At 39.6% G+C, this 25,338-nt stretch overlaps 2 protein-coding genes across 3 annotated transcripts in view; one reads left to right on the forward strand and one right to left on the reverse strand.

Moving 5' to 3' along the window:
• The first annotated feature begins 219 nt into the window (after positions 1-219).
• Positions 220-12,606, forward strand: PNO1 (partner of NOB1 homolog). The gene is made up of 7 exons (XM_066267273.1): positions 220-478; positions 719-868; positions 3,764-3,847; positions 4,025-4,085; positions 4,317-4,434; positions 8,316-8,386; positions 9,261-12,606. Exons 1-7 carry the CDS (start codon positions 272-274, stop codon positions 9,326-9,328), a joined length of 759 nt encoding a protein of 252 aa, XP_066123370.1. The 5' UTR covers positions 220-271; the 3' UTR covers positions 9,329-12,606.
• Positions 12,607-13,882: 1,276 nt separating this feature from the next.
• Positions 13,883-25,338, reverse strand: part of PPP3R1 (protein phosphatase 3 regulatory subunit B, alpha) — an 86,032-nt gene continuing 74,576 nt past the window's right edge. For both annotated transcript variants that reach the window (XM_066267274.1, XM_066267275.1), the window contains 4 exons: positions 24,985-25,161; positions 23,520-23,579; positions 21,482-21,666; positions 13,883-15,791 (listed from right to left, as the gene is read on the reverse strand). In XM_066267274.1, the coding sequence (XP_066123371.1) occupies positions 15,744-15,791; positions 21,482-21,666; positions 23,520-23,579; positions 24,985-25,161 (470 nt within the window). In that variant the 3' untranslated portion in view covers positions 13,883-15,743. The remainder of the gene's footprint in view (positions 15,792-21,481; positions 21,667-23,519; positions 23,580-24,984; positions 25,162-25,338) is intronic.

Raw genomic sequence — 25,338 nt, forward strand, 5'->3', positions numbered from 1 at the left:
ATGAGGGGGGGTCACAAAATGCTTTTGGCCGTGAGTGGCAGGGTCAGAAGGAGCCCAAAAGAATAAGGCATATTTTAGGATAGCCCTTTCTCCTTCCCCGCTAACACACTCAACGATCCTGCGTCAGGTCCCCTGCGTGGGGACTTCTCAGGAAGGGGGCGGAGTCCTGGAGCTGGTTGGCGAACGCTGGAGTCTGCGAGATGCGCCGGCGCAGTACAGTAGCGCACGTGTTCCAGGCGGAAGCGTTTGCTGGGGCTGGAGATTCCTGGCGATGGCAACCGAAATGGAGGCACGGAGTGCGGGTGGTGAGGACGGTTTCACGCAGGTCATCCGCAAGGTTGGCCGGCGGGCGAAGAAACGGCAGGCTGAGGAGCTGTCCGCGTCGGGTGAGGGTGGGGACGCGATCCGCATGGACACGGAGGAGCCCCGGCCCGCGAAGAGGCCCGTCTTCCCGCCCCTCTCTGGGGACGGGTTCTCGGTACTGACGGGACCTTGAGATAGGAACCGGCAAGGAGCCAGAGGGAGGTCAAGTCGGTGGTTTCTGGGGATTGATGTTGAAGGTACAGGGGCCTTTCTGGAGTGAAGTTCATAGAGAAGCGACTTATCTGAAGTTTAACTCATTAAAATAAGCTGTGTGTATCAGTTGTCATTTTACAACCAGCCCTATTCTTCCTCCCCCCCCCCCCCCCCAATCTCAGTGTGTGTTCTTTCGTTATAGGTTGGGAAAGAAGAAACAAGGAAAATCCCAGTCCCAGCTAACAGATACACACCGTTAAAGGAGAACTGGTTAAAGATATTTACTCCTATCGTAGAACATTTGGGACTTCAGATACGCTTTAACTTGAAGTCGAGGAATGTAGAAATCAGGGTAAGAATGTCAACCATTTCCAAATATGCTAGGGTTTTCCCTAAGGAATGAAAATGCATGCATAGACCTTCCTCAGTGGAATTTATTTTGTCAAGTGGTTTTCTTCCCATTTTCTAATTTAGTGGATTTGAACCTCTTAAATCCCTTCAGAGCCTGCATTTAACACATAGGGTAGTTGAATTCGTAAGTTGAGTCTGATATCATACCAAAATACTGGCTATGCTTGTGCATATTTTGTAATGTTGTGTTGAACTGACAAAAGGCCAAGTAAAGAGGTTGTCATAAACAGAAGTTTGTAAATATGAGCTGAAGTATTACTGCAGTTGAGGCATTATATAGTTTAATGGTATTATTAAGAGTAAGTATGGCCTGGCCTATGGTGATGCAGTGTGAATATTCCATCGACCTGGAATACTGAGGTGTTATAAGTTTTAAATCTCAGGCTTGCCTGGTCAAGGCACATGTATATAAGTAGCAACTACTATGGGTTGATGCTTCCCGCTCCTGCCCCCCCTTCTCTCTCTCTTCTCTCTCTAAAACCAATAAATAAAATCTTTAGGCCTGACCTGTGGTGGTGCAGTGGATAAAGCGTCGACCTGGAAATGCTGAGGTCGCCGGTTCGAAACCCTGGGCTTGCCTGGTCAAGGCACATATGGGAGTTGATGCTTCCAGCTCCTCCCCCCTTCTCTCTCTCTGTTTCTCTCTCTCCCTCTCTCTCTCCTCTAAAAATGAATAAATGAAATTTTAAAAAAATCTTTAAAAAAAAAGAGTAAATACGAATTATATATAGAAAGGTATCTATATCTAACTATGTATATATGTACATTTGTATATGTATGTGTGTGTGTGTGTGTGTGTATTTTTTTATTTCATGGTGTCAGCCCAGAAGTAAACAATCAAGCTAATTGACTTGAGACTTTATAATCTTCGTTTTTGAGGATTATTATATGGTCATCAGGACTGGTATAGAAACATCTCTGCCAAGGGACTAGAATAATAGAATAAAGCTGAGAAGCACTACTCTAAATAGTTGGTAAAGTTTAGAATATAGGCCTTGTAAATAGACTTCTTTGCCACTTTCATTCAGGTTTTTACAGTTTCACATCAAAACTTCTTGTTTCCTTATATGTTTCCCTTGCTTTGTTGCTTTACATCATCTTTCACCACCCCACCCTCTGTGCCAGGGCCAGGTTAATTTGCCCAGACTACACTACTTTCATTATAATACCCAGGTATCTTAAGCATCTCTGAGGATAAGAGTTAGGTTTTTGACTGAACTTGTCTTTCAGGTAGGAGTCCCAGTCCAAGTCATCTCACCATCTTTTAAACATTTTTAATTTATTTTAGAGAGAGAGGGGCAGGAACATCAAGTTGCTCCTGTTTGTGCCCTGACCAGGTATCGAACTAGCAAACTCTGTGCTTCGGGATGATGCTCTAAACCAACCAATCTCTCCAGCCAGGGCTTTTTGAACATTTTTGTATGCATACATAAGTGTGGCTTTCCTCTCTGATGAGAGCCCTCTCCTCCCTACACCCTTTGTCTTCCTACCTTCCGTTCATCTTTCAGGATCTAGTTCCAGTTCTTTCTCCTTTATGGTCAGTCCATTTTTCCATCACGCCTTAAGTATTCTTAGCTGTCATATGTGTCATATCAATTTGGGTTCCATAACATTTGTTGATACTGTTCTATGCTAGACACATAGTGGTGCTTCAGCATGCATGGCATTATTTTGGTCTTCAGGACAGCCTGTGAGATAGATGACATATCTCCATTTTATGGATGTGGGGAAACGAAGAGTCCCAGGAGTGTCGTGGCCAAAGTCATCAAGCTGATAAATGAATCTTGATACCAGTAGGGACCTCTGAGGATCTCCTGCTCTGACCATTTTATTTTACAGATGAGAAAACTTAAGACCTACAGTATCTGTGGGACTTGGCCATGGTCACATATAGGATTGGGACTGAGATCTAATTTAAGTGTCCCATGACATAACCCTGTATGGCTTAAGGTTTTTCAAATACGTGGCCTCCTCAGTTAAATGGTGAGTCTGTATGGGAGACTGGAAATAAGTTTCGGAATCAGACCGGTTTTTGACTCAACCTTTTTTACGTTTTAGTACTTCAGTTGCCTCAAATATAAAAGTTTTTACATCACTTAATATTCAGGGGTGTTGTGAAGCTTAGCGCTATAGTACATAAAGCACCTGTAGTGCATGTCATTTACAGTGGTAGGCATTTTATGAATAGCTGCTGTTTCTGTGATTATCAAATAAACCGAGGGCAGGACCCCTGCTTAAACCATTCTCAGTAGTTAGTACTGGAGTTGTTGCTGTGGTGAAACATCAGCATATAAATCAGGCATCCCCAAACTAAGGCCCGAGGCCCCCTGAGGCCATTTATCCGCCCCTCCCCCCACACTTCCAGAAGGGGCACCTCTTTCATTGGTGGTCAGTGAGAGGGAGCACTGTATGTGGCGGCCCTCCAACTGTCTGAGGGACAGTGAACTGGCCCCTTGTGTAAAAAGTTTGGGGACCCCTGATAAATGACGATTGAAGCGAGGAGATTAGATCACCACTTGCAGGGAAGGCTTTATTAGAAGAGACACTAGTGTGGGCATTGATGCTTTGACGGGATGACCTAAGGACATTGAAGTCTTTCAGCCTGTGTGTAGGTGAGCTGTGGCAGAGGAATCTTGCTGTTAACTTAGAACAGTCATTTGGTGGAGTTGGGAAAGTTCTGTTTTGCAAATAAACACAGTACTTAATGTCAGCAAAAATTGGGTCGTGTAGGATGCATTGGGGAAGGGTGGTGGGGAAGGGAAAGGTCATTCCTAGTATTCTGTTAGAGTGTTATCTTTTTCATCCTGGCCTGTAAATTGTGCCTTTTTTCAAACAGACTTGTAAAGAAACCAAGGATGTTAGCGCTCTGACAAAAGCAGCAGATTTTGTGAAAGCCTTTATTCTCGGGTTCCAGGTGGAGGTGAGTGATTTCATGACATCTGAAATGGGGGCTTGAAAAACACTCAGAATGTTTCAGTGGCTTGGGGCTTTTTTTAAATTTGAGTTTTCTAGTACTACAATTTGGGAATTTTAGCTTGACACTCATTCTCAGGTAGCTAAATGAAAGGGCTTCACAGTACTTATTTTTATATTGTAGGATGCACTTGCCCTCATTAGGTTGGATGACCTCTTCTTGGAATCTTTTGAAATTACAGATGGTAAGTGTATGGAGGTCTTTTATTGTGAAATACTGTATTTTCATATTGCTGACTTTGTACTGTGTGTAACTCTCAGCTTTCTAATAGCATCCACTGAGTTGTATTATTAGCAACTTTTCAAAAAAAATTTTTATGTCTATTAGGGAAATTTCATTAATGATTAAACTTTATGTGGAAGTGGGTGGAGTGCTGGAATGGCTTGCCACTTGAGGTCTTGTTCTTCTCATTTAGTGAAGCCCCTCAAGGGAGACCACTTGTCAAGGGCAATAGGAAGAATTGCTGGCAAAGGAGGAAAAACCAAATTCACCATAGAGAATGTGACCCGGACACGGATAGTTCTAGCTGATGTGTAAGTATGTGATCTTGAAACAATTACCTGCCTAGCTCGGCTGGTTTCAGAAGGTCCTAAAGTTGTATTTAATGCATAATGTTGCCACTAAATCTGTGCTAACATATGGTTTCAGATGAATAGATATCTACTTTGAAAGCAGATTAAGTTAGGAAAATCGTAGAACTTAGAGGTTTTTCCCTCAGGTAGCAATGAAGGAAATATTTAGAACCACTATTAAAAGAAATTGCATGACAGGTGAAAATTTAAATAGTATTTCAGGGGAATCTATTAAGTTAGGAGGGAAGAGCAAGGTGTAGGTGTTTAAATGTCATTGTGAGGCTTTCCTTTTAAATATATGTAAATACATAAAGGCCTTTCACAAAAGGAGGGGTGAATAATGCACATTGGGTGAAAATTAGGAAACAGTTATATGCGAACATAAATAAGATGGTACAGGCTTAAAATAAGGGTGCAGGAAGTCAAGCTGGGATTAGCCCTCAGTGAGGTTGAGGCTGCCCTGTTGCCAGGTTGGGATTACTGGCAGATGGCTCAGAGATTATATAATGCTATGAAGTTGGGAAACGAAGCAGTTGACTGAGAAGAGGAAGGATCTGCCTGCTACTGACTCCAGAAATAATTTACTTGAAATTGTCTCATCTTTGCTCTAAATTGAGGGGCTTGTCTATTTGATATACTTCAGGAATAACTATAATGTTACTCTGGTGGCCCTGTTTACCTGAGGACAGCTATATTATAATTTTGATCTTTTATGAATTGAATCTAAAGTTGAGGGTAGGGAGACAGGGGGATAGCTTTTTTGAGCTTGAAATTTTAAAAATTTTGAATGTATGCCACATTTAAAAATACCATATATAGCTCTAAAAATTTGGTAATTTAGGAACCTGAAACTAACTAGTTTACTAATCAAATTATGGGTAGTACATCATATTAAATGTATAAGTATATTTAGAAGGGTTAATGTAAAATTTGGTAGTTGAACTTTTTTTAATAGCTTTATTATAGTATGATTTACATACAATAAAGTTCACTTGCTTTAAGTACACAGTTCAGTCAGTTTGGGGCGGAGATCTGGTCCCGGAACCCTACTTCACTCACACGGTCCCACCAGCCCGGAAGTTCCTTGTGCGTCTGCAGCCCCACCCTTACCCAGGCACTCACTGAGCTACTACTTTGTGTTGCTATGGTTTTTCGCCTTTTCCAAAAATTTGCAGTGTGTAGTCTTTGGTATGTTTTTTTAGTTTAGTGTGTTATTTTGAGTCCATTTTGTTGGATGTATCAGCAATCTTTTTTTGCCAAGTACCAGTCCTGGTATGGCTGTATTGCATTTTGTTTATCCACTCACAGTTCCTGGACCCTGGGGTTTTCATTTTGGTGCTATTACAAATGTTGCTACTGATCTACTTTTTATCTTTTGTGGTATTTATTTATTTATTTATTTATTGTGACAGAGGGACAGACAGGAAGGGAAAGAAATGAGAAGCATAAATTCTTCATTGTGGCTCCTTAGTGTTCATTGATTGCTTTCTCATATGTGCCTTGACTGGGGGGCTATAGCACAGCGAGTGACCCCTTGCTCAAGCCAGCAACCTTGGGCTTACACATTGAATTACACATTCAAAATTAAAGAAACATGCTATCAAATAGTTTTTGCTCTAAATAGGCTAATTGGAAATCTGCAAGTTACATGCCATAAAGTGACTGATTATGCACCTCTAAGTGTTATCTTTGATGATTTGGTAATCTGTCAAAATACAGTATAATGCAAGCAAGATAAAAAAACTAAAAACTCCTTGTTCCAGATATATTCAGTGTATCAGATGGTAACTCTTGTTGCCTGTATGTCCAGAGACCTACATTCTATTCCAACTATACTGCCCTGTTACTCTCGTTGTCTTAGTAGGAAAACTGCTGATGCTTTATGTATTCTTGCTGTCTTTGTGCTCTCATCTTTCATGTTTTTTCAGTTAGACATTTACATACTTTAAAAGCCAAAAATTTCTACTTCTTGCTTCCATTTCCCCCTCCTTAGATGAGTCAATTTAAACTCTTGGCTCATTTTAAAAATTATCTTCATATTTCCAAATATCTTATATATTTATATAACAGCTCCTTGATTTTTCTTTCAGATTCACTGTTGACTTTGCTATGACAGATGAGAATTGAGCTTTGTCTCAGCCCCCACCCCCACCCCCACACTTGGCCTCTCTCCGTCCAGTGTACTGTTCTTCCCTAGCCTGGCCAGCCATGGGGATTGGTTAGACCAGGCTTCTGTGTTCCCTGAGTGCAGAATCAGTGCTCGGTGTGGTGGCAGCTGAGCCAAGTGATACCCTGGGACTTGCTGTTCTTTGCAATGCCTGTGTGTTTTCTAAATTTTCAATGTACTGATTCAGTAAAAAGCATGCTTTTACCTTCCTGCTCGTGGCCTTTACTCTTTTGTATTAGATCCTTATCTCAGATTCTGATGATCTTCCATGTGTGCCATATGCAAGAGTGGGGTGGTGCAGAGCAGCATGGAAGCCTGAGCTCAGGGTATTCTGGGTGGTGAGGTGCAGATTGACTGTAGGCTTCACTTAGGGCAGCGGTTCTCAACCTGTGGGTCGCAACCCCAGCAGGGTCGCCTAAAGCCATCGGAAAATACATAATGCATATCAGGTATTTACATTCCGAATCATAACTGTAGCAAAATTACAGTTATGAAGTAGCCACCAAAATTATTTTTTGGTTTGGGGTCACCGCAACATGAGGAACTGTATTGCGGGGTCACGGCATTAGAAAGGTTGAGAACCACTGACTTAGGGTGATCGCCAGCCTCTTTCTTCCAGGGATCCCTGATGTCAGTATCTTTATTCTTTCTTACTAAGTCAGGTTCCCCAAAGAAGTGTTCTTGTCTCTTTGCTGATAGACTTTTGGAGCCCAGTTATGAAAGACAGTTGGAAGTCCTAACATCCACTGTGCAAATGTTTGCTTGACGTTGCCTTTTTTTAACATGGTATTTCTCCTTCCACTGAGCTTGGTGCCCATGCTCTTTTACCTTCTCCAGTAAACAACTCCCCTCCCCCCAACCCCCAGTAATTTTGCCAGAGATACAGAGAATTCCTGTTTGAAGGGAATGGGGAAGAAAATCTAGGGATTACCTTGAATAGACAAACTGATTCTCTTGATTTTAGCCTCACTTTTACCCAATTTCAGAAATAGCTAACCCTGTGGAAGGAGGGGGTTCTGCTTGATGCTCCTGCTGCCGATGGTGTCAGTTTACGGATGGCTTATTGACATTTTGGAAGATGGGTTTGAAAAGACAAAATGCTCTCGTTGAGGTTTGAGTCACGTAGCAAGGAATGCCCATTAAACGGGTCTGGATGGTCCTCAATGAGTAATGAAATGTAGGTGATCTTTAGAAAGCTCTGCAGTTGAAATTCAAAGATGTTTTAGTTAAGGACAGTGGTCCTTGCATTCCTGGGTACTTGCTCTGCCAGTTGTATTATTGGACAGGTGTCTTGTAAGCCTTTTCCTCATCTGTAAAATGGTAATGTCTACCTAATAAAAGCTCCTGTGAGCATTAAATGAGAACACGTGTGTAAAGCCCACAGCAAGCACTCACGGATGGTAGTCATTAGTTACCAAAAATCTTAAAGAACGTCTTAGTTTAGTTTTTTTTATTTTTAGTTTGTCTTTTCTGATATTTTTTATTGGGATGCAATTCACATGCCATAACCCCCCTCCTTTCAAAGTGGGTACTTGGCATAGTTGCAGAGTTGTGGGACCATCGTCACAGCCTTTATTTAGGAATTTGCATCTGTCATGATTTTCCAGGTTTCTGAGCTGCAGGACTCAGTCTGAGGAGATGCCTCTCACTGCTAACTGGTCTCACTTTCTTGCAGGAAAGTTCACATTCTTGGTTCTTTCCAGAACATCAAAATGGCAAGAACTGCCATTTGCAACCTCATCCTGGGTAAGAGTTTATTTTTTCTTTATTTTCTCTGGAAAGAAAGCATAGGGGATCTAGATCAAATAAGATTTGCAAGTCAGCTTAGGGAAATGTTCAAGATACCAAATAGAAACTTGTGGGTTGGCAAACGTGGGCCTAAGAGGAAAGTAGGAATCTTTTTGCTTGGATTCCATGTCTACTAGAGAAGAGAAAGGGTTTATTGGCTTATATTATAGCTGAAATCTTTGCTGCCTTCCCCTGATGAGGTGCATAGAAAAGCCATTCCAGAACTCCAGGTAACCCCATGCTTTAGGTTCTACAAAAACGGAGCTGCTGTTCAGCCATCAGTCACCTTCCAGTGGTCGGCAAACTGTGGCTTGCGAGCCACGTGCGGCTCTTTGGCCCCTTGAGTGTGACTTTTCCACAAAATACCACGTGTGGGCACTACCTCAATAAGGAATGTACCTTCCTATATAATTTAAGTTTAAATTTGGCTCTCAAAAGAAATTTCAATCGTTGTACTGTTGATATTTGGCTCTGTTGACTAATGAGTTTGCCGACCACTGCCTTAACCCATTTGGTCCCATTTTCCACAGGGCAGCAGAGTCAGTAACTTCTGACAGGTTAGCAGAAGTGTAGCAGTTTACTCAGAAAACACAGATTCTCCCTTGGTGCCCAGGTCTGACTGACAACTAGCCTTTTTTGAAATATTTTGGCTATTAGGATTTAAAATGACTTATTGGAGACTATTTGGATATGGTTTTCTTTTTCTGCCTTCTGTTGATTTAAGATAGATCCAATGGAAAATGTTCCTGTTCTTTTTAGAGTTTTGTTGACCATTTTCCATGGAGCTTCTGTATATTGAGTATATTTCTCTAAGCTTTTTTTTCCTCTACAGGAAACCCTCCATCAAAGGTTTATGGCAACATTCGAGCTGTGGCTAGCAGAGCAGCAGATCGATTTTGATTTCAAATCAGAGACTTTTTTCTTGTCTTTGGGCTCTAAAGAAAAAGATTTTACCCTCTACAAGTGGCCACAAGAAACCATGTGAAGAATTTTTCAGTCACTTTAAGACTCAGTCCCTTCTTCAGCTCTCAGCCGGATGCATAAACAGAAAGGAAAAGTTTGATAGGATTCATTCAACAGCTTTAAAGATAATTTATCAAAATTTAGTACCATTATTGTACTTAAACATTAATTTATCTTTTTTTTCACTTAAAATTACATGTAGCAAATATGCATATTTTATGATTCTCTATTTCTTATTTTTCTGTATGAATTTATGTTTTTTATTTATAAATTTATAAACATGTCCTGGCCGGTTGGCTCAGCAGTAAGAGCATCGGCCCAGTGTGTGGTTGTCCTGGGTTTGATTCCCACTCAGGGCACACAGGAGAAGCGACCATCTACTTCTATACCCCTCCCTCATTCTCTCTCTCTCTCTCTTCCTTTTTCTCTTCTGTAGCCATGGATTGATTAGTTCAAGCAAAGTTGACCTCGGGCACTGAGGATGGCTCTGTGGCCTCTGCCTTAGGCACTAAAAACATGGCTCCCTTCCTGAGCAATGAAGCAAGGGCTCCAGATGGGCAGAGCATCGCCCCCTAGTGGGCTTGCTGGGTGGATCCCGGTCAGGGCACATGCAAAAGTCTCTCTCTGCCTTCCCTCCTCTCAAAAAAAAATTATAAACATTTCTTCTCTGTGAGTTGTAATTAAAATAATTTTCTCAGAAAAACCTCTCTGAATCATTACCCTTACTACTGGGTGGTATGTGACTATTTTAGAATCAGGTCATAAGCAGCATTTTGGGTCCACTGTGTGAACCAAAAAGGCTAATCATTGTACCTGTTTTGCTACTTGTAAATTTAAAGACCTTTGTCACAAGAGGAAAGTGTTATTTTTTCATATAAGTATGTATGTTAGGTTTATTTCTTCTAAGTAATAAAATATGGGGAAAAAATGTTTATACTCCTAAGAAAATGTTCGTCAAACGTAATAGATTGTTTTAACTAGTGTCTGTTAGCTGAATCAGTTTATGCCTTTTTTAAATGAAAGGAACTCACTTCATTCAATGGGTGATACGTTTGCTTCTACATCTCTAGAACCTGACCAAAACTTATCTTTAATGATGGAAGCATTTGAAAGTTTATGTAAGAACTAGCCTAGAAGAAGTATTCTTATTAAGCTTGTTTCCTTTATATGTTACGTGTCACCATGCCAAACTCGTTTGTACATTGCATGGAATTGGATAATTTATATACCACATTTCCCCATGTATAAGATGCACCTTAACTTTGGGGCCCGAAATTTGAAAATAAATGTATTACCTAAAGTTTTGAACTTGTTTTATTCATCATAAAATTGATACAACTCATCACTGTCAAAACTCCCATCCATTAGCTTGTCCTCATCTGTGTCTGAGAACAGATCACTTTCTTCATATATTGCCTCATCCTCAGTTCCATCTGTGGCATTTGTGAAATGCCACAACCACTGTATAAGACGCACCCAGTTTTTAGATCCCCAATTTTTCATTAAAAGGGTGTGGTTTATACATGGGGAAATATAGTATTATGGTGGGAATCCAATGGGAAATTGCTGGAAAAATTTCTCAGCCCAAATAATATATTTATTCTTTGGCAACACAGCAAGGTGGAGTGTATATGATAGTATCAAATCTCTGCATAAATTAGAGATGCTGAACTTAAATTTTGGACACCTCCTTGATCAGGCATTTCCTTTCTTAGGGAGTACTGTACTATATACTTGGGGTTTGAAAGAGACAAAATGGAGTAAACCCAACTAATTCTTGGAATGGGTGTGGCAAAGAAGGATTTAGAGAGAAACCATGACTAGATCACAGTGAGAGCTGATCTGAACCTGGATCAAATCTTTTTGAAAGCTTTCAGGTCTGGATGCTTGTCTGATACCTCAAAACTTAGCCATGAGTGTCCATGTTTCTATGGCATTTGTCATACTATACTGTATACTGTTTGCCTCTCACTCTAAAACCTCTGAACTTTGGATACTCAGTATTTAGCACTATTTCTGACATACAAAATTTATATACTGGATGGAGAAAGGGCCTGAGGAGTTATTTTCTTAGTCAAAGGCTGATAAGGGAAAACCTAGAGGTTTCCTCCCTCACTCTGGAAGACGGGCTCCAACTACTCCCATGCTACCTAGGATGGTAGAGAAGAAAGGTCATGTTCACTGAGCATTTGGGAAAGAGACCCGACTTCCCTGATCTCAGGTCAGCCATGGTGAGACTGGCCCAGCATGCGTAATGTTAAATTAGTGAAGGTATGCAGCGCTTTAAGTACTTTTTCAGTGTACATAGCCATCCTACAACTTGCAAGATACTCATTTTATGCAAATGTTAACTATTTGTTCAAAGAAACCAAGTAAATCTAGTTTTGAACAAGGACTTGATAATTTGATTTGGTTAGCTGATAAAGAGTTATGATGCTTGTCAAGGGAAGCAAAAGGTCAAAGTGGCAAAGTACCTTAATGTTAGCTAATGCAATGAGATTTTTGAGCATGTGGGAATTAAGACTAAGGATTAATGTTGCAGGACACATGAGTTTGAACAATATTTTAAGTCCTAGAAACTATCCAGATAGTCTTCACTATCTTGGATACTCTTACATTGTGGTAGATACATAAAATTTACCATTTTAAGTGTACAGTTCAGTGGCATTATCGTATTTCCCATGTATAAGATGCACCTTAATTTGGGGGCCCGAAATTTAAAAATACATATTACATAAAGTTATTGAACTCAAGTTTTACTCATCATAAAATTCATACACCTTCATCACTGTCAAAACTCCCATCCATCAGCTTGTCCTCATCTGTCTGATGGTGAATCAGTCTTCAACAATGAGCGCAAAAACAAGCACGAAAAAGTGGGAAATGCAAGCAAAAAAACTACAACCACTGTATAAGACGCACCTAGTTTTTAGACCCCTAATTTTTTCAGGAAAAGATTGTTATACATGGGTAAATACGGTAAGTATATACTCACATTGTGCAACTATCACCATCATTCATCTCCAGAATTTGACCTTCCCCAACTGAAACTCCCCATGAAACACTAACTCCCCATCTCCTCCTCCTCCTCCTGGCCCTTGGCAACCACCATTCTACTTGTCTAATTTGACAGCTCCAGGAACTCGTGTAAGTAGAATCATACAGTATGTATTCCTTTGTAACTAGGATATTACTTAGCATGTCTTCAAGATTCACAGCATGTGTCAAAATTTCCTTTTAAGCCTGATTATTCCATTGTACATCATCCCTCAGGTACATTTCCTTCTACCTTTTGGCTATGGAAAATAATGTTGCTATGAATATGGATATACAAACATCCATCAAGTCCCTGCTTTTAACTTCTGGTGTGTACCTAGAAGTGGAATTGCTGGATCATGGTAATTATGTTTAACTTTTTGAGGAATCCGTTAACTGTTTACCACAGGGACTGCACCATCCATTTCCCACCAGCGGTGCTCTAAGGTTCCGCGTTCTCCGTTACCTTGCCTCTTTTATTTCTTGGTAACAGCAATGCTAATGGCTATGAACCAGTATCATGGTTTTGATTTCAATTTTTAGTGACTAGTGATGTTGGACATTTTTTCATGTGTTATTGGCCAATTCTGTATCTACTTTGGACTTGAATAAAGTCCTTTCTTTGCTAATTTTTAAAATCAGCTTGTTGTTTTAACAGTTCTTTTAAAAAATTATTTAATATATACTGTATAAAGTTTTTTATACTATTTATTGTGGGTAGCAATAGCTTACAAATGGTTTACAAGGATGTCCTCCAATCTGTGGGCTACTGTTCTGTTGAGTCATCTTTTCTACTCTTAAAAGAATTAGAGCTAGGTAAAGACAGGAACATCTAGGGAGTAAATGCATCTATTGCTTTAGGCTTAATTAACTCTCTACTAGGGTAGTCTACATTTAAAGAATCCAGTGCATAGCATTTCATACCTTGTTTTATATGGTACACAGTGGACCATTTGGGTATAAAACACCCCCAACAGCTCGTAACTCATCTGGACCAGGTATGTCATTTACCTGTCACAAGTATCTCATGTGCTTATTATTATAGTGCTAGGCATGTAGTAGGAACACTACAAAGTTGTTGAATGGGAAATCTCAAGAAAAATAGTTATTTTTTTCCCTTTGAAGAGTAATAAAGTACTGAATGAAATTTATTACACTAAGGGCTAGGAGGAATTCCAGACAACTAAGGCTACCAGTGACCAAAGGACTAATGACTGTGGAAGCCCACCAAAAACCACTGCAAATACATTCAAGTTCCAAATATTTTATTTTCTTATTCATACAGTATGAAGTTGTCTAAAGATCCCACAACAGGACGTTTCATGCAGAAGAAAAAACTAAACATTCAACATAAACCAACCCTCCCCCACCCCACCCACACACACTAAAAAAAAAGAAAAAAAACCCTCATTCCCCAGTAAGGAAATAATGTTTGCACTATGTTTCTGTAACGCCAGCCAAGATATGCACAAGCAAGAGAAATAGAAAGCATTTGCTAAAATATTTGTAACAAATACTTATGTACAAAAAATTCACAAAAGACTAGTTCCCCCTTGAAGCAGAGCACATGGCAGTTGACACTGGAACAGATCAAACCACTGGCTGGGATAATAAGCCACGTACTGATCCAGAGGAAGAAAGTTACATGTAGTGGAGATTTTCAGTTTGAACATTAACATTTCCAAAGTTTGGCAACATTGTCTTTTAAAATTATGCAAATTATGTAAACAAGAGGTACATTTTAAATCGATCTACATGCAAAACTCCATGTCATGCAAGGACACCAAGCACCGAGATTTTTCTCTCACAGACAGAGCCCATGATGTGCAGCACTCAGTTGAAGGAACAGCGACGGCAGGCAGGTGTGCCCAATTTAAAATTCACTCATCTTGATTCAACCTGCCCTTTTCCACTCGTGACTATAAAACCAGTTTTTATTGAAGATTGATAGAGGGAAAGACTACTGTCCTAGAAAGCTACCCCAAATTTTCTTCCAGCCAACAGTACCTTTTGTAGAAAAGGGAAGGGACATAACAAGTGATGGAACATGATACACTACTTTTATATCACACAAATTTATTAAATTATCCATAATAAATACGGGCAAATCAAGAAAGAAAACCTTCATGCAGTCTTTTATGCCTTATGGTAAAGAAATTTAAGAGGTATAAATTTGGGTAGAATTTTGCTCTTCTGTGGCATACAGATGAGTAGGATTTCTCCCACTTAAGTCACAAATATATGTGGGTGTTTAGATACATACATGCACATTAACTATCACCTGTGGTTTAGATTAGCTGCAAGTCTTCTGAAACAGAAGGGAAGTTTATGGTTCAAACAGGTTTATTGACAAATTATTTACGCATGTAAAAAAACAAATGGATACCCTATACTTCAGGTACTTCTCATTAAGTAATGTCTAAGATAAAGTATGATTGCCTCACATAACTTCTGGCCTTTATGTGTGAAATCACAACTGAAACTTACCTGTACTCAGGGACATTGAATAAACGTACTGGCTCCTAGTAGTGAAATAACAGAATCAAGCAGCCGCAAGCTTTGTGCAGGTACTATATGAACACAAGAACGAGCTGTTGGCAGTAGCACTGAACTATACTTTCTCCTCAAGCAGAGATGTAGTAAAAGCTGCTCAGCAATGAGACTTAGTCCCTGGAAACATATTCATAGTTATAAATAAAGTTACAAACTCCTTTGTTACAAAAATGTAATTAAGGTAAATAATAGGACGTTAACAAATGCTTTGTCAATCTCTCAAAGGAGAAAGCACAGGAAAAGGAAAAGTAGCTGGCCTAACACCCGGCTCAAATTGTACAATCTTCTACCTATATATAAAACTGTGTGAAATAAAAGTAAGGATGTTTATGTTCTGCTTGGCACTTTTGTACTCTATCATTTTGTTTCTGAATCAAGTATATTAAATTAAAGCCAACCTACTACACATAGAAAGCTACATATATCTATATATAAATATTTACATATGTATATATAGATACTTTCTTGTTATAAAAGATGAAGAAAAATAAATTAAAAAGCCAACCCCTTCCCTTTCTTCACCACATTGATATGCTCTTTTCATGTTGCTGTCCTTCAGACTTTAAAGTGCTACACTGAGTTATTGAGAGAATAAGAGTTCAATAACACTTAGTTGGCTTCATGAGGCTCGTGTTGGAAATGTGGCTTCACAGAGAAAAATACTTCCATTTAAATACACAGAGAGCATTGCTGGACGTCTTGAGCAGATCTTCAGAGATGGAGAAGAAAGCAAAAGTGTTGGGTGGCACTCTTTAAAAAAGAGTCACACATCTACCACCATCTTTTTGTGGATATCTAGGCCACCTACAACCTGCAACAGAATAAATCAAGCTTAACCATGTGGGAGAATTCCTTTTTACTAAACACATTAGCAAAACTACAATATAAAAACATACTATTTTAATCATTTTCAGAAGCTGTGTTTTTTTTTGTTTTTAAGCTGCATGCATTGCCTGTAGTTAGAATTGTCAAGGCTTCTTTCTTCCAGGATAACAGCCATTCTCTTGTTCTAGCACAAGGGCTGGCAAACTTACTCCATTATAAAGGGCCAGATAGTAAATATTTTAGGCTTAGTAGGCCACATATAATTTCTCTTTCATTTTATTTTTCTACTTTAAAATGCAAAAAAAAAAAAAACATTTTTAGCTCAAAGATGTACACAGGAGCCCACGGGCAGGATTCGGCCCACTCTGTAGTTTGCCACCCCTGCCTTAGTCTCAGAGTAAATGATAGCCAGATGCTACCACAAAAGCTGTCCTGGAAAACCAAACAGGTGCTTCACTCACAGTCTATTTAAAAAAATATTAGAAAGTACAAAAATTTCCTGCATATTATTTTAACATGGAGTCACCTACATGTAGAGTTCTTATAGACATCTCAGTTAATACTGACATGATAATCTAAAAGTATAAATTACCTGTATTATATTTGGGGAACTGATTTTATTAAGTACATAAAGAAAGTGCTTATGTCATAAATGTGAGCCTGATGAACTATCACAATCAACACCCACACACTGGCACTCAGAACTCTACCAGGTCTTCGGCCCCAATCCTGCACCAGCCAACTCCCGCCTCCTGCTGCCCCGCAGAGGTAGCCACCTCATGACCTTAACACCATGGATAGCTGGGTCTTTTGTACATTACTTTTTGTAAGAGTATATTATTTATAAAAAGTATTTATACTGTTATACATTTTTTTTTTTGTATTTTTCTGAAGCTGGAAACGGGGAGGCAGTCAGACAGACTCCCGCATGCGCCCAACCGGGATCCACCCGGCACGCCCACCAGGGGGCGATGCTCTGCCCATCCGGGGTGTCACTCTATTGCGACCAGAGCCAATCTAGCGCCTGAGGCAGAGGCCATGGAGCCATCCCCAGAGGGGGCCATCTTTGCTCCAGTGGAGCCTTGGCTGTGGGAGGGGAAGAGAGAGACAGAGAGGAAGGAGAGGGGGAGGGGTGGAGAAGCAGATGGGCGCTTCTCCTGTGTCCCCTGGCTGGGAATCGAACACGGGACTTCCGCACGCCAGGCCGACGCTCTACCACTGAGCCAACTGGCCAGGGCTGCTGTTATACATTTTATAAATCAAATCTCCTTGTCTGGTTTGTTTCACTCAACATTATACTATGTTTTTGAGATTAACCCATGTTGTATATATAATAGTTTATATAATAGTTGCATCTGTATTATTTTCCTAATTCAAATGTACTGCTTAAAATGTTATTTGAAAAATAAAGGTAAAACAGCCAATTACTTCTACCTTTATTTAAACAGCAGTTTGCTCCCCTGCCCTCATTCTCTATTTTCCTTTTACCAGGCAACCACTTTCAGCATTTAACTGTAGGTCTTCAAATAATATTTTTCCATTGCCTTTTCTTGTATTCAAAGTTATAAGCATCATCCACTGACTTCCCAGCACAGAAGACTGAGCTCTTTCTCACACATCTCTCCCATCTATCTCCTAACCACGCTTCAATACTTATTTATATCTTTGATTAGAAAAGAAACTTAGCATTTTAATTATGACTATATAATGCTAGTAGTTAAAGCAGAACAGAAGTGCATACTATATTTTATCTTTCTGCACATGTGTTTTGCTAGTTAATTATCTGATCTTTCCCTTTTGGTGTTCTATGCATTCATCATTAATTCAACCTCAAACTTTTGTTCTAAATACAAATATCAGATAATCCCAGCAATTTTATTCTTTAAATCACTCCACAGCTTTCCGACCTGCTCCAATCTAGGCCGGCCACTCTGAATGGATCTCCCTTCACCATCCTCCTGGAGGCTTCCTTCTCTCATGTTGGACCCTCTGCTTCCTGGATCCCACATTATCTTCTTTTTTGATTTACAACCTTACTACAGTGGGAGCACATCTTCCAGTAATTTCCTCCCCAAAATAGGCTTTGCATACGTGAAAATGTCTTTATCCTTCTATTTAATTTGAGTCTATAGGCAATTCTAGTTTGGAAATAACCATCCCTCAGAATCATTAAGGCAATGCTCCATTGTCTTCTGGGTTCTAATTTGCTACTGAGAAATTGCCACTATCATTCTTGAGTCTTTGAATGAAGCCCTTTCCCCACCCCTAATCCCCAGCTCTTTGTAAATTTGTAGAATCCTTTCTTTTTCCACTGTTTTAAAATTTCACAACAATGTATTATTTTTACATACTATGCTGGGTACTTAGTAAGTCCTTTAGTCAGGGAACTCACTACTTTTGGTTCATTAGCTTTGATTTACTTTTGATGATTTTCTTCCCTCCATGTTCTTTCTGGAACACCTAGTATTTAGGCATTAGATCTCCTACAGTGAATTTCTAAATTTAAATTTCCAAGAGTTCTTGTATATATTATCCAGTTTTTGTTTCAAAGCATCAATATATTATATCCCTGAGAAAAATGACATTCTATTTTTACTTTTAACGCTTTTACTGGCCTTGCAAAAAAAAGTTTTTCCAAGCTTCGATTTTGGGCTTGGCTTCATCTTTATATCCCACATAGAAGTTTTCCTCTTATGTCTGATGATCTCTAGCTCTTTGCTTCTGTGGGAAGGGCACTGGAACCTTCATGTATATGGTGGGGCTGTTGTCTGTGGGCTACACTAGATGATTTAGTGAGACCTTTGCTTTGGGAAGATTAGATTTCCCAAAGAGAGCTTTTACCATCTCTTAACTGGATGGTATTAAGTCTAGTTACCAGTATGATCAGGAAGAAGGCTGGAGTTGTCAAAATGCAAATATGCTTATCTTCACTTAATTCCTACACCTACACCTACACCTACACACACACACACACACACACACACACACACACACACACACACCCTCATCTCTGTCCCGTGTTTTCCTGCCTAGAGACTATTTCACCCTCTCTAATCTCCCACCAAAAAGCAGGAGGGTCTCAACAAAGTAGGGAAGGAGATCTGGTGTTCTCATTTCTTCTTAAACATACTTTTAAGTAGTTTTCCTGTTTCAGCCTCACCTTCACCCCCACTTTCAGTTACCTCGTGTCACCAATTTCTGGGCCTCTCTGCACTGTAAACCAAGTTGATTCCCAGCTTTCCAAGCAGAGAGCTTAGAATTCATCCTCCCTCCTGTCTGCCAAGTCAGTGTACTGACTTACAAGCTACCAAATCCTAGTTGCTATCCTTTCTGTTGTTCACTTTGTGCTTGTGGGTTCATAACCTTTTCTTCTTAATCCATTTAATTTCACTGAAGTTTTGAGAAAAAATAAAAATGAACTTAGGTTCAATCTGCCAACTTCAACCTCATTACTATTTATAATATAGTATATAATAAAATTTTTATTTGTATATGTTAATTATTCTGAAATTTTTTAAGTAGATATCATATAAGTGATCTTTTCAAGTAGCTTTTTCCATCTCTTTTACTATTATTGCTTGAGAAATCAGAATAAAAATAACTCAACAAAGACAAAATTATGTGCTTTTTAGAAAAGTTGGTTTAAAACACAGAATAAACATTTTCTCCATTCCTGACCTATACACCTCAAAAATACAAATGAAAGCAATTTACCAAAAATACTGGAAAATGAACTCAAAAGTTAACCTATGTCTTTGATGTAAATAGCATCACTTCTATAACTAAAAATAAATATTTTAATTTTTCCACTACAAGTGATTTATATGTAATATTAGGTTACATTTTTATATTTATGAAAAGTAAGCCTTTATTTAGATGCATCCCTCCATTAGCACTCTACCCAGGTGGTTTCCATTTTTGTTTTGTTCCCTCAAGGCTTGGGATTTCTTTTCTTCCCTTCACTTGAGAGCTGGCTGCTAGCTATGGGCCACCAGCAGTCTGCTCTCCTGTCCTTCTCAGCCAGAGGCCAGTCCACAGGAGTCCTTCAGTGACCCTGGCAAGGTTGTGAAGGGATAACAAAACACCTGTAGCTGTACCACCTGGCAACAGTTTAAAGTCTCAAGTCTCAAACCTAAAGCTCTTCCAAAAAGACCCAGCCTGTTCTTTAACTAGAGCACCACCCTACTTTTTGGAACAAAATGCAAAGATAGTATTCAATTGAGATGAAGAAAGATAGTGAAAGGATACTGTGAATTCACTTGAAGCCGAGGTATATAGCTACTTCAGTCCTTAACAAAACATACAACCAAAGTGATGTTTTTCCTTGTGTGGTCTAAATAAAAAATGGGAAGAAAGGAAGGACAAAATCTTCCTATAAAACCATCCAGTCTAACTGAAAAACTTCAAAACTTTTTTTGTTACATTTGCCACTCCTCTGGATTCTCTGTCTAGCTTGCAGTTAAAACTCCTATAACCTGGCCCTGGCTGGTTTGCTCAGTGGTAGAGCGTCGGCCTGGTGTGTGGAAGTCCCGGGTTCAATTCCCAGTCAGGGCACACAGTAGAAGCGCCCATCTGCTTCTCCACCCCACCCCCTCCTTCCTCTCTGTCTCTCTCTTCCCCTCCCACAGCCAGGACTCCACTGGAGCAAAAGTTGGCCCAGGCGCTGGGGATGGCTCCATGGCCTCTGCCTCAGGTGTTAGAATGGCTCTGATTGCAGCAGAGCAACGCCCCAGATGGGCAGGGCATCACCCCCTGGTGGGCATGCCGGGTGGATCCCGGTCGGGCGCATGCGAGAGTCTGTCTGACTGCCTCCCCATTTCCAACTTCAGAAAAATACAAAAAAAATAAAAAATAAATAAAATAAAAAATAAATTAAAAAAATAAACTCTTATAACCTGTCAAAGAGCTACTAACATCTTCCTATGAGGAGCAGATGTAGAGAAGAGAAGCTAAGTGGCTGGGCTCCTACTTACAAGCAATGAGTGGTGGGCAAATCCCTAGATCCCCTGAAAAGCAGTAAACGTGAAGCTGAAAGGAAGGAGGGCAATCACCATTCACATGGCTGGGGGCCGAGTTTAAGATGGACAGGGGCTCACTTTCTGCTGTGCTCATGAAACCAGCTTCTGGGTTCCTCGATGGGACTCATGAACACATACCTCCCATAAAAGGATTTTGAAACACGTTTAATTTTAAATAAACCTTAAGAATATAAACTACGTGTTGCGGGGGGTAGGGGAGGCAGTTATATTAAGTAAGACATTTATACAATGTCAACACAATAAATTTAAAAAAAAAGAATATGTGGGAGACTATTAAAACTAAGTAGAAGTTACTAGTACCGGTTTTGTGGCATTCTATCAATCACTGAGAATAATGGGGTTAGACAAAAGTAGGTTTGCAATTGTGCGCATAGAAAATAATACAATAAATAATACTACAAGAATAAACTGTGTTCCATGTACTCACAACTGTAAACCTACTTTTGTCCACCGCTGTATTAATTCCTGAGAATAACTGATTGTTATTCACAAATAAACACAAAAACACTTCGAAACTCTGAATGGAGACAATTAGGCAAAAATCAAAGATATATATTTCTAGGGCAAAAAACTATAAGGAAGTCTCTATTAAGTGGTTTTTAAAATGTAACTAATGAATCAGATGTTTTGTACGTACAGCACAGAATTCTTCAAAGGATATTCTTCCATCTCCATCCTTATCTGCATTTATTATGGTTTTGTCTACAATTTGCTGTAACTGTGTATCTTTCAGATTGTTCCCCACCATCATCTTCAGCACCTGGAAGAGTTCCCCATTGGAAATATAGCCATCTTTATCCATGTCATAGATACGGAAAGCAACTAAAAAAAAGAGTAAGGAAAAATCAATGGCAAGTACAATGCAGTCACAAGTGAATACTCTCAATGAGAAAGAAAACAGTTGTCGAACATCTAGAATTGTAACTATGAGGACGGCTCCTTTCCACACACTGTTATTGCCTTTCAGTGCAGATTAACACAACTGGTTAAGAGTTGGGCAACGGAGTAAAGAGTCTTGGGCCAATTAGTGCAGTCTAGAGTAACATATTTAACACTGCTAAGCTTTTAGTTTTTGCACATATAAAACTGAGGCTAGTAACAGTTCCTACTTCCCAGGTTCTTCAGAGTACTAAAAGAGATAATACATGTAAACTGCTTAGAAGAGTGCCTGATACATGATAAAAGTTCAACAGAAGACAGCACTTGCTATCATTATTATTCTCATTTATATTAAGAGTTCATTTGCAAGGCCCTGGCCAGTTGGCTCAGTGGATCGAGTGTCGCCCCAGTGTGCAGAAGTCCCAGGTCCGATCCCCAGTTAGAGCACACATGAGAAGTGAGCCTTTGCTTCGCTTCCCCTTCTCTCTCTTCCCCTCTCACAGGCAGTGGCTTGACCGGTTTGAGCTTTGGCCTGAGGCGCTGAGGATAGCTTGGTTGATTTGAGCATCAAGGGGGGGGGGGGGGTGTTTGCCAGGTGGATCCCAGTTGGGGCACATGCAGGAATCTATTTCCCCTACTATAACTTAAAATTTTAAATCAAATTAAATTAAAATTTTAAAAAAGTTAATTTGCAAAGGATGTTTGCACATATCCTGTGCCTCAGAAAAATGTTATTGAATAAACTGTCTCTCTAATTAAGAGCTGAATAATTTAAAAAGGTATCAGATGTTCACTATAATTGAGGCTGCCTACATTAATCAAAACAGTGGGCCCTGGCTGGTTGGCTCAGCAGTAGAGCGTTGGCCTGGCGTGCGGGGGGACCCGGGTTTGATTCCCGGCCAGGGTACATAGGAGAAGCGCCCATTTGCTTCTCCACCCCCACCCCTCTCCTTCCTCTCTGTCTCTCTCTTCCCCTCCCACAGCGGAGGCTCCATTGGAGCAAAGATGGCCCAGGCGCTGGGGATGGCTCCTTGGCCTCTGCCGCAGGCGCTAGAGTGGCTCTGGTCTCCGCAGAGCATCGCGCCCTGGTGGGCAGAGCGTGGCCCCTGGTGGGCGTGCCGGGTGGATCCCGGTCGGGCGCATGCGGGAGTCTGTCTGACTGTCTCTCCCCGTTTCCAGCTTCAGAAAGATATAAACCCCCCCCAAAAAAAAACAAACAAACAAAAAAACCAGTGGACTTCTGGCTAAATATTTCTGAAAACAATATATGTATACTAAGTTAAGCTAATCACATTACAACATTTCTTCCCATTTCCATTAAAAAATCTCTTATCCAAGGTATTGAAGTTCATATAGTTGTTTTCAGTAGAAGGAAATTCTATTTTCCTTCTATCCAATTAAAAAGCAACAATGCCACATGGTTAAAAATTACCAGTTGTAAATGTCCTAAAAGGATTTTCTCCAGAATGTAAAATTTCTATTATGTCTACTAAGGATTGAGAATAGGATGTTTTATCTTATTTTTAATTTTCACTGATTTTGTTGGGGGGAGGAGAAGGGAAGGTAGGAGGGAGAGAGAGGGAGAAACATGGATTTGTTGCCCCACTTATGTATACATTCATTGGTTGATTCTCATACATGCCCTGACCAGGGATCAAACCCGCAACCTTGGCATATCAGGAAAATGCTCATTTGGTTAATGAGCCACACTGCTAGATCTTAGAATATTTTAGAAGGAGGTTATAGTGCAGAATGGGGTATAAGAAAGAATAAACTCAGTGAAGAAAAATACTTACACCTCAATTTCTGCTCCTTATCGCCTTTGACACTGAACTGAGAGACTCCCTCAATGAATTCTGAATAACAGAAAATGTTTACAGATCAGAAGTTTCTTTTTATACGTAAAAACAATACATACAGAAAAATACTCACAACACAGTATTTCCTTGCTGCAAAAGAAAGTATTACTTAGCAAGGTTTAAGATGGAAAATGCCAAACTTGAGACTTAGGTTCTACATTTTAAAAAAAATTTGAACTTGGCCCTGGCCGGTTGGCTCAGCGGTAGAGCGTCGGCCTGGCGTGCGGGGGACCCGGGTTCGATTCCCGGCCAGGGCACATAGGAGAAGCGCTCATTTGCTTCTCCACCCCCCCCCCTTTCCTCTCTGTCTCTCTCTTCCCCTCCCGCAGCCAAGGCTCCATTGGCGTAAAGATGGCCCGGGCGCTGGGGATGGCTCCTTGGCCTCTGCCCCAGGCGCTAGAGTGGCTCTGGTCGCGGCAGAGCGACGTCCTGGAGGGGCAGAGCATGGATCCCGGTCGGGCGCATGCAGGAGTCTGTCTGACTGTCTCTCCCCGTTTCCAGCTTCAGAAAAATACAAAAAAAAAAATATATATATATATATATATATATATTATAAAAAATTTGAACTTGAAGTTCTCTAAAGTCAAATCAATTTGAAAAAATATTTCGTAAGCACTACAGAGCATAACACCCAAAAACATATTTTGCAAGCTATTTAACTCTTTCTTCTTTGAATATAACTATTAAAAGGGCTTTTAAAAAAGGATTATACTTGGTTTTCTAGATCAAAATTTATTTCTATAAACTGTTGAAAGTTTTGTGAAAATATTTTTTTTCACTGCCTGCTAAACATTAAATCCTATCACTTTTAGATCCCTTCACTTATATAGTTAAGTTCCTGAAACTAAAATATCAAAATCTATTGATGATTCCTCAGTGAACTGAAATGTTTACCTTAAAGAACAGAATCAAGTATAAAATTATGCATCATGTTAATATCAGAAAACGTACTGCCAAAGTGTCTTTGTGAAATCTAGATTAATTAAATTAATCCTTTTTATGATAATGCCCATGTCCTCTTTACTAAAATTTATTTTCTACTGCTAAGTATAATCATTCCAAAAAAAAAAAAATCACATTTCTCCTGTGATGTTTTCCTAAAGTGAGACTAATTTCTAAAACCAAAGGAAATACTAAATCTCACTTTTTAGATTCTCTTATAAGAACAATTTACTCATTTATGAACCAAAAAATAAAAGATCTTAACTCATTAAGGCTTGCATACCACAGACTGAGATTTTAACATAATTTATAAGACTAGTAATATTGGCTGGTCTGATGGTAGTGGGTTATCAGAACTTAAAAAGAAAAGACTAGTAATAGTATAAAGGCATTTAAGAAAAACTAAAATTTTTCAAATATTTTTTAACATAACTTGTAATGTTAAAACCTACTTTCTTACCTTTAAAGTCTACTTCTCCATTCCCATCTGTGTCGAATATATCTATTACTCGCTGTACTAAAGGATTCTGTTGTAACTCTGGCAGAGACATGAACTCTTCCACACTCAAAGAACCAGAATTGTCCAAATCAAGCTTCTTAAATCTCTTTCCTAGCCTTTTAATTTCATCAGCATCAACTGAAAGCAAACAGAAAGAGCAGCGTGATTTACAAAATGAGTTCATGATAACAAGGGAAAATTCAGCAGTTAACCAATAGTTTAATTTCAAATTTAAATAAAAGTTACATATACTGTTGACTAGTTCCTTATAACAGAGAAAGTACATAATAAGTATTTTTATCAATATTTGGTTAC

The sequence above is a fragment of the Saccopteryx bilineata genome, chromosome 3, assembly GCF_036850765.1.
Source record: "Saccopteryx bilineata isolate mSacBil1 chromosome 3, mSacBil1_pri_phased_curated, whole genome shotgun sequence".
Taxonomy (NCBI): domain Eukaryota; kingdom Metazoa; phylum Chordata; class Mammalia; order Chiroptera; family Emballonuridae; genus Saccopteryx; species Saccopteryx bilineata.

Excerpts from the sequence above, each read along its gene's own strand:
- PNO1 (XM_066267273.1), top strand. The coding sequence starts at position 272 with ATGGCAACCGAAATGGAGGCACGGAGTGCGGGTGGTGAGGACGGTTTC. Across the intron at positions 3,848-4,024 it reads TTCTCGGGTTCCAGGTGGAG|GATGCACTTGCCCTCATTAG; the intron begins GTGAGTGATTTC and ends TTTATATTGTAG. Across the intron at positions 4,435-8,315 it reads CGGATAGTTCTAGCTGATGT|GAAAGTTCACATTCTTGGTT; the intron begins GTAAGTATGTGA and ends ACTTTCTTGCAG.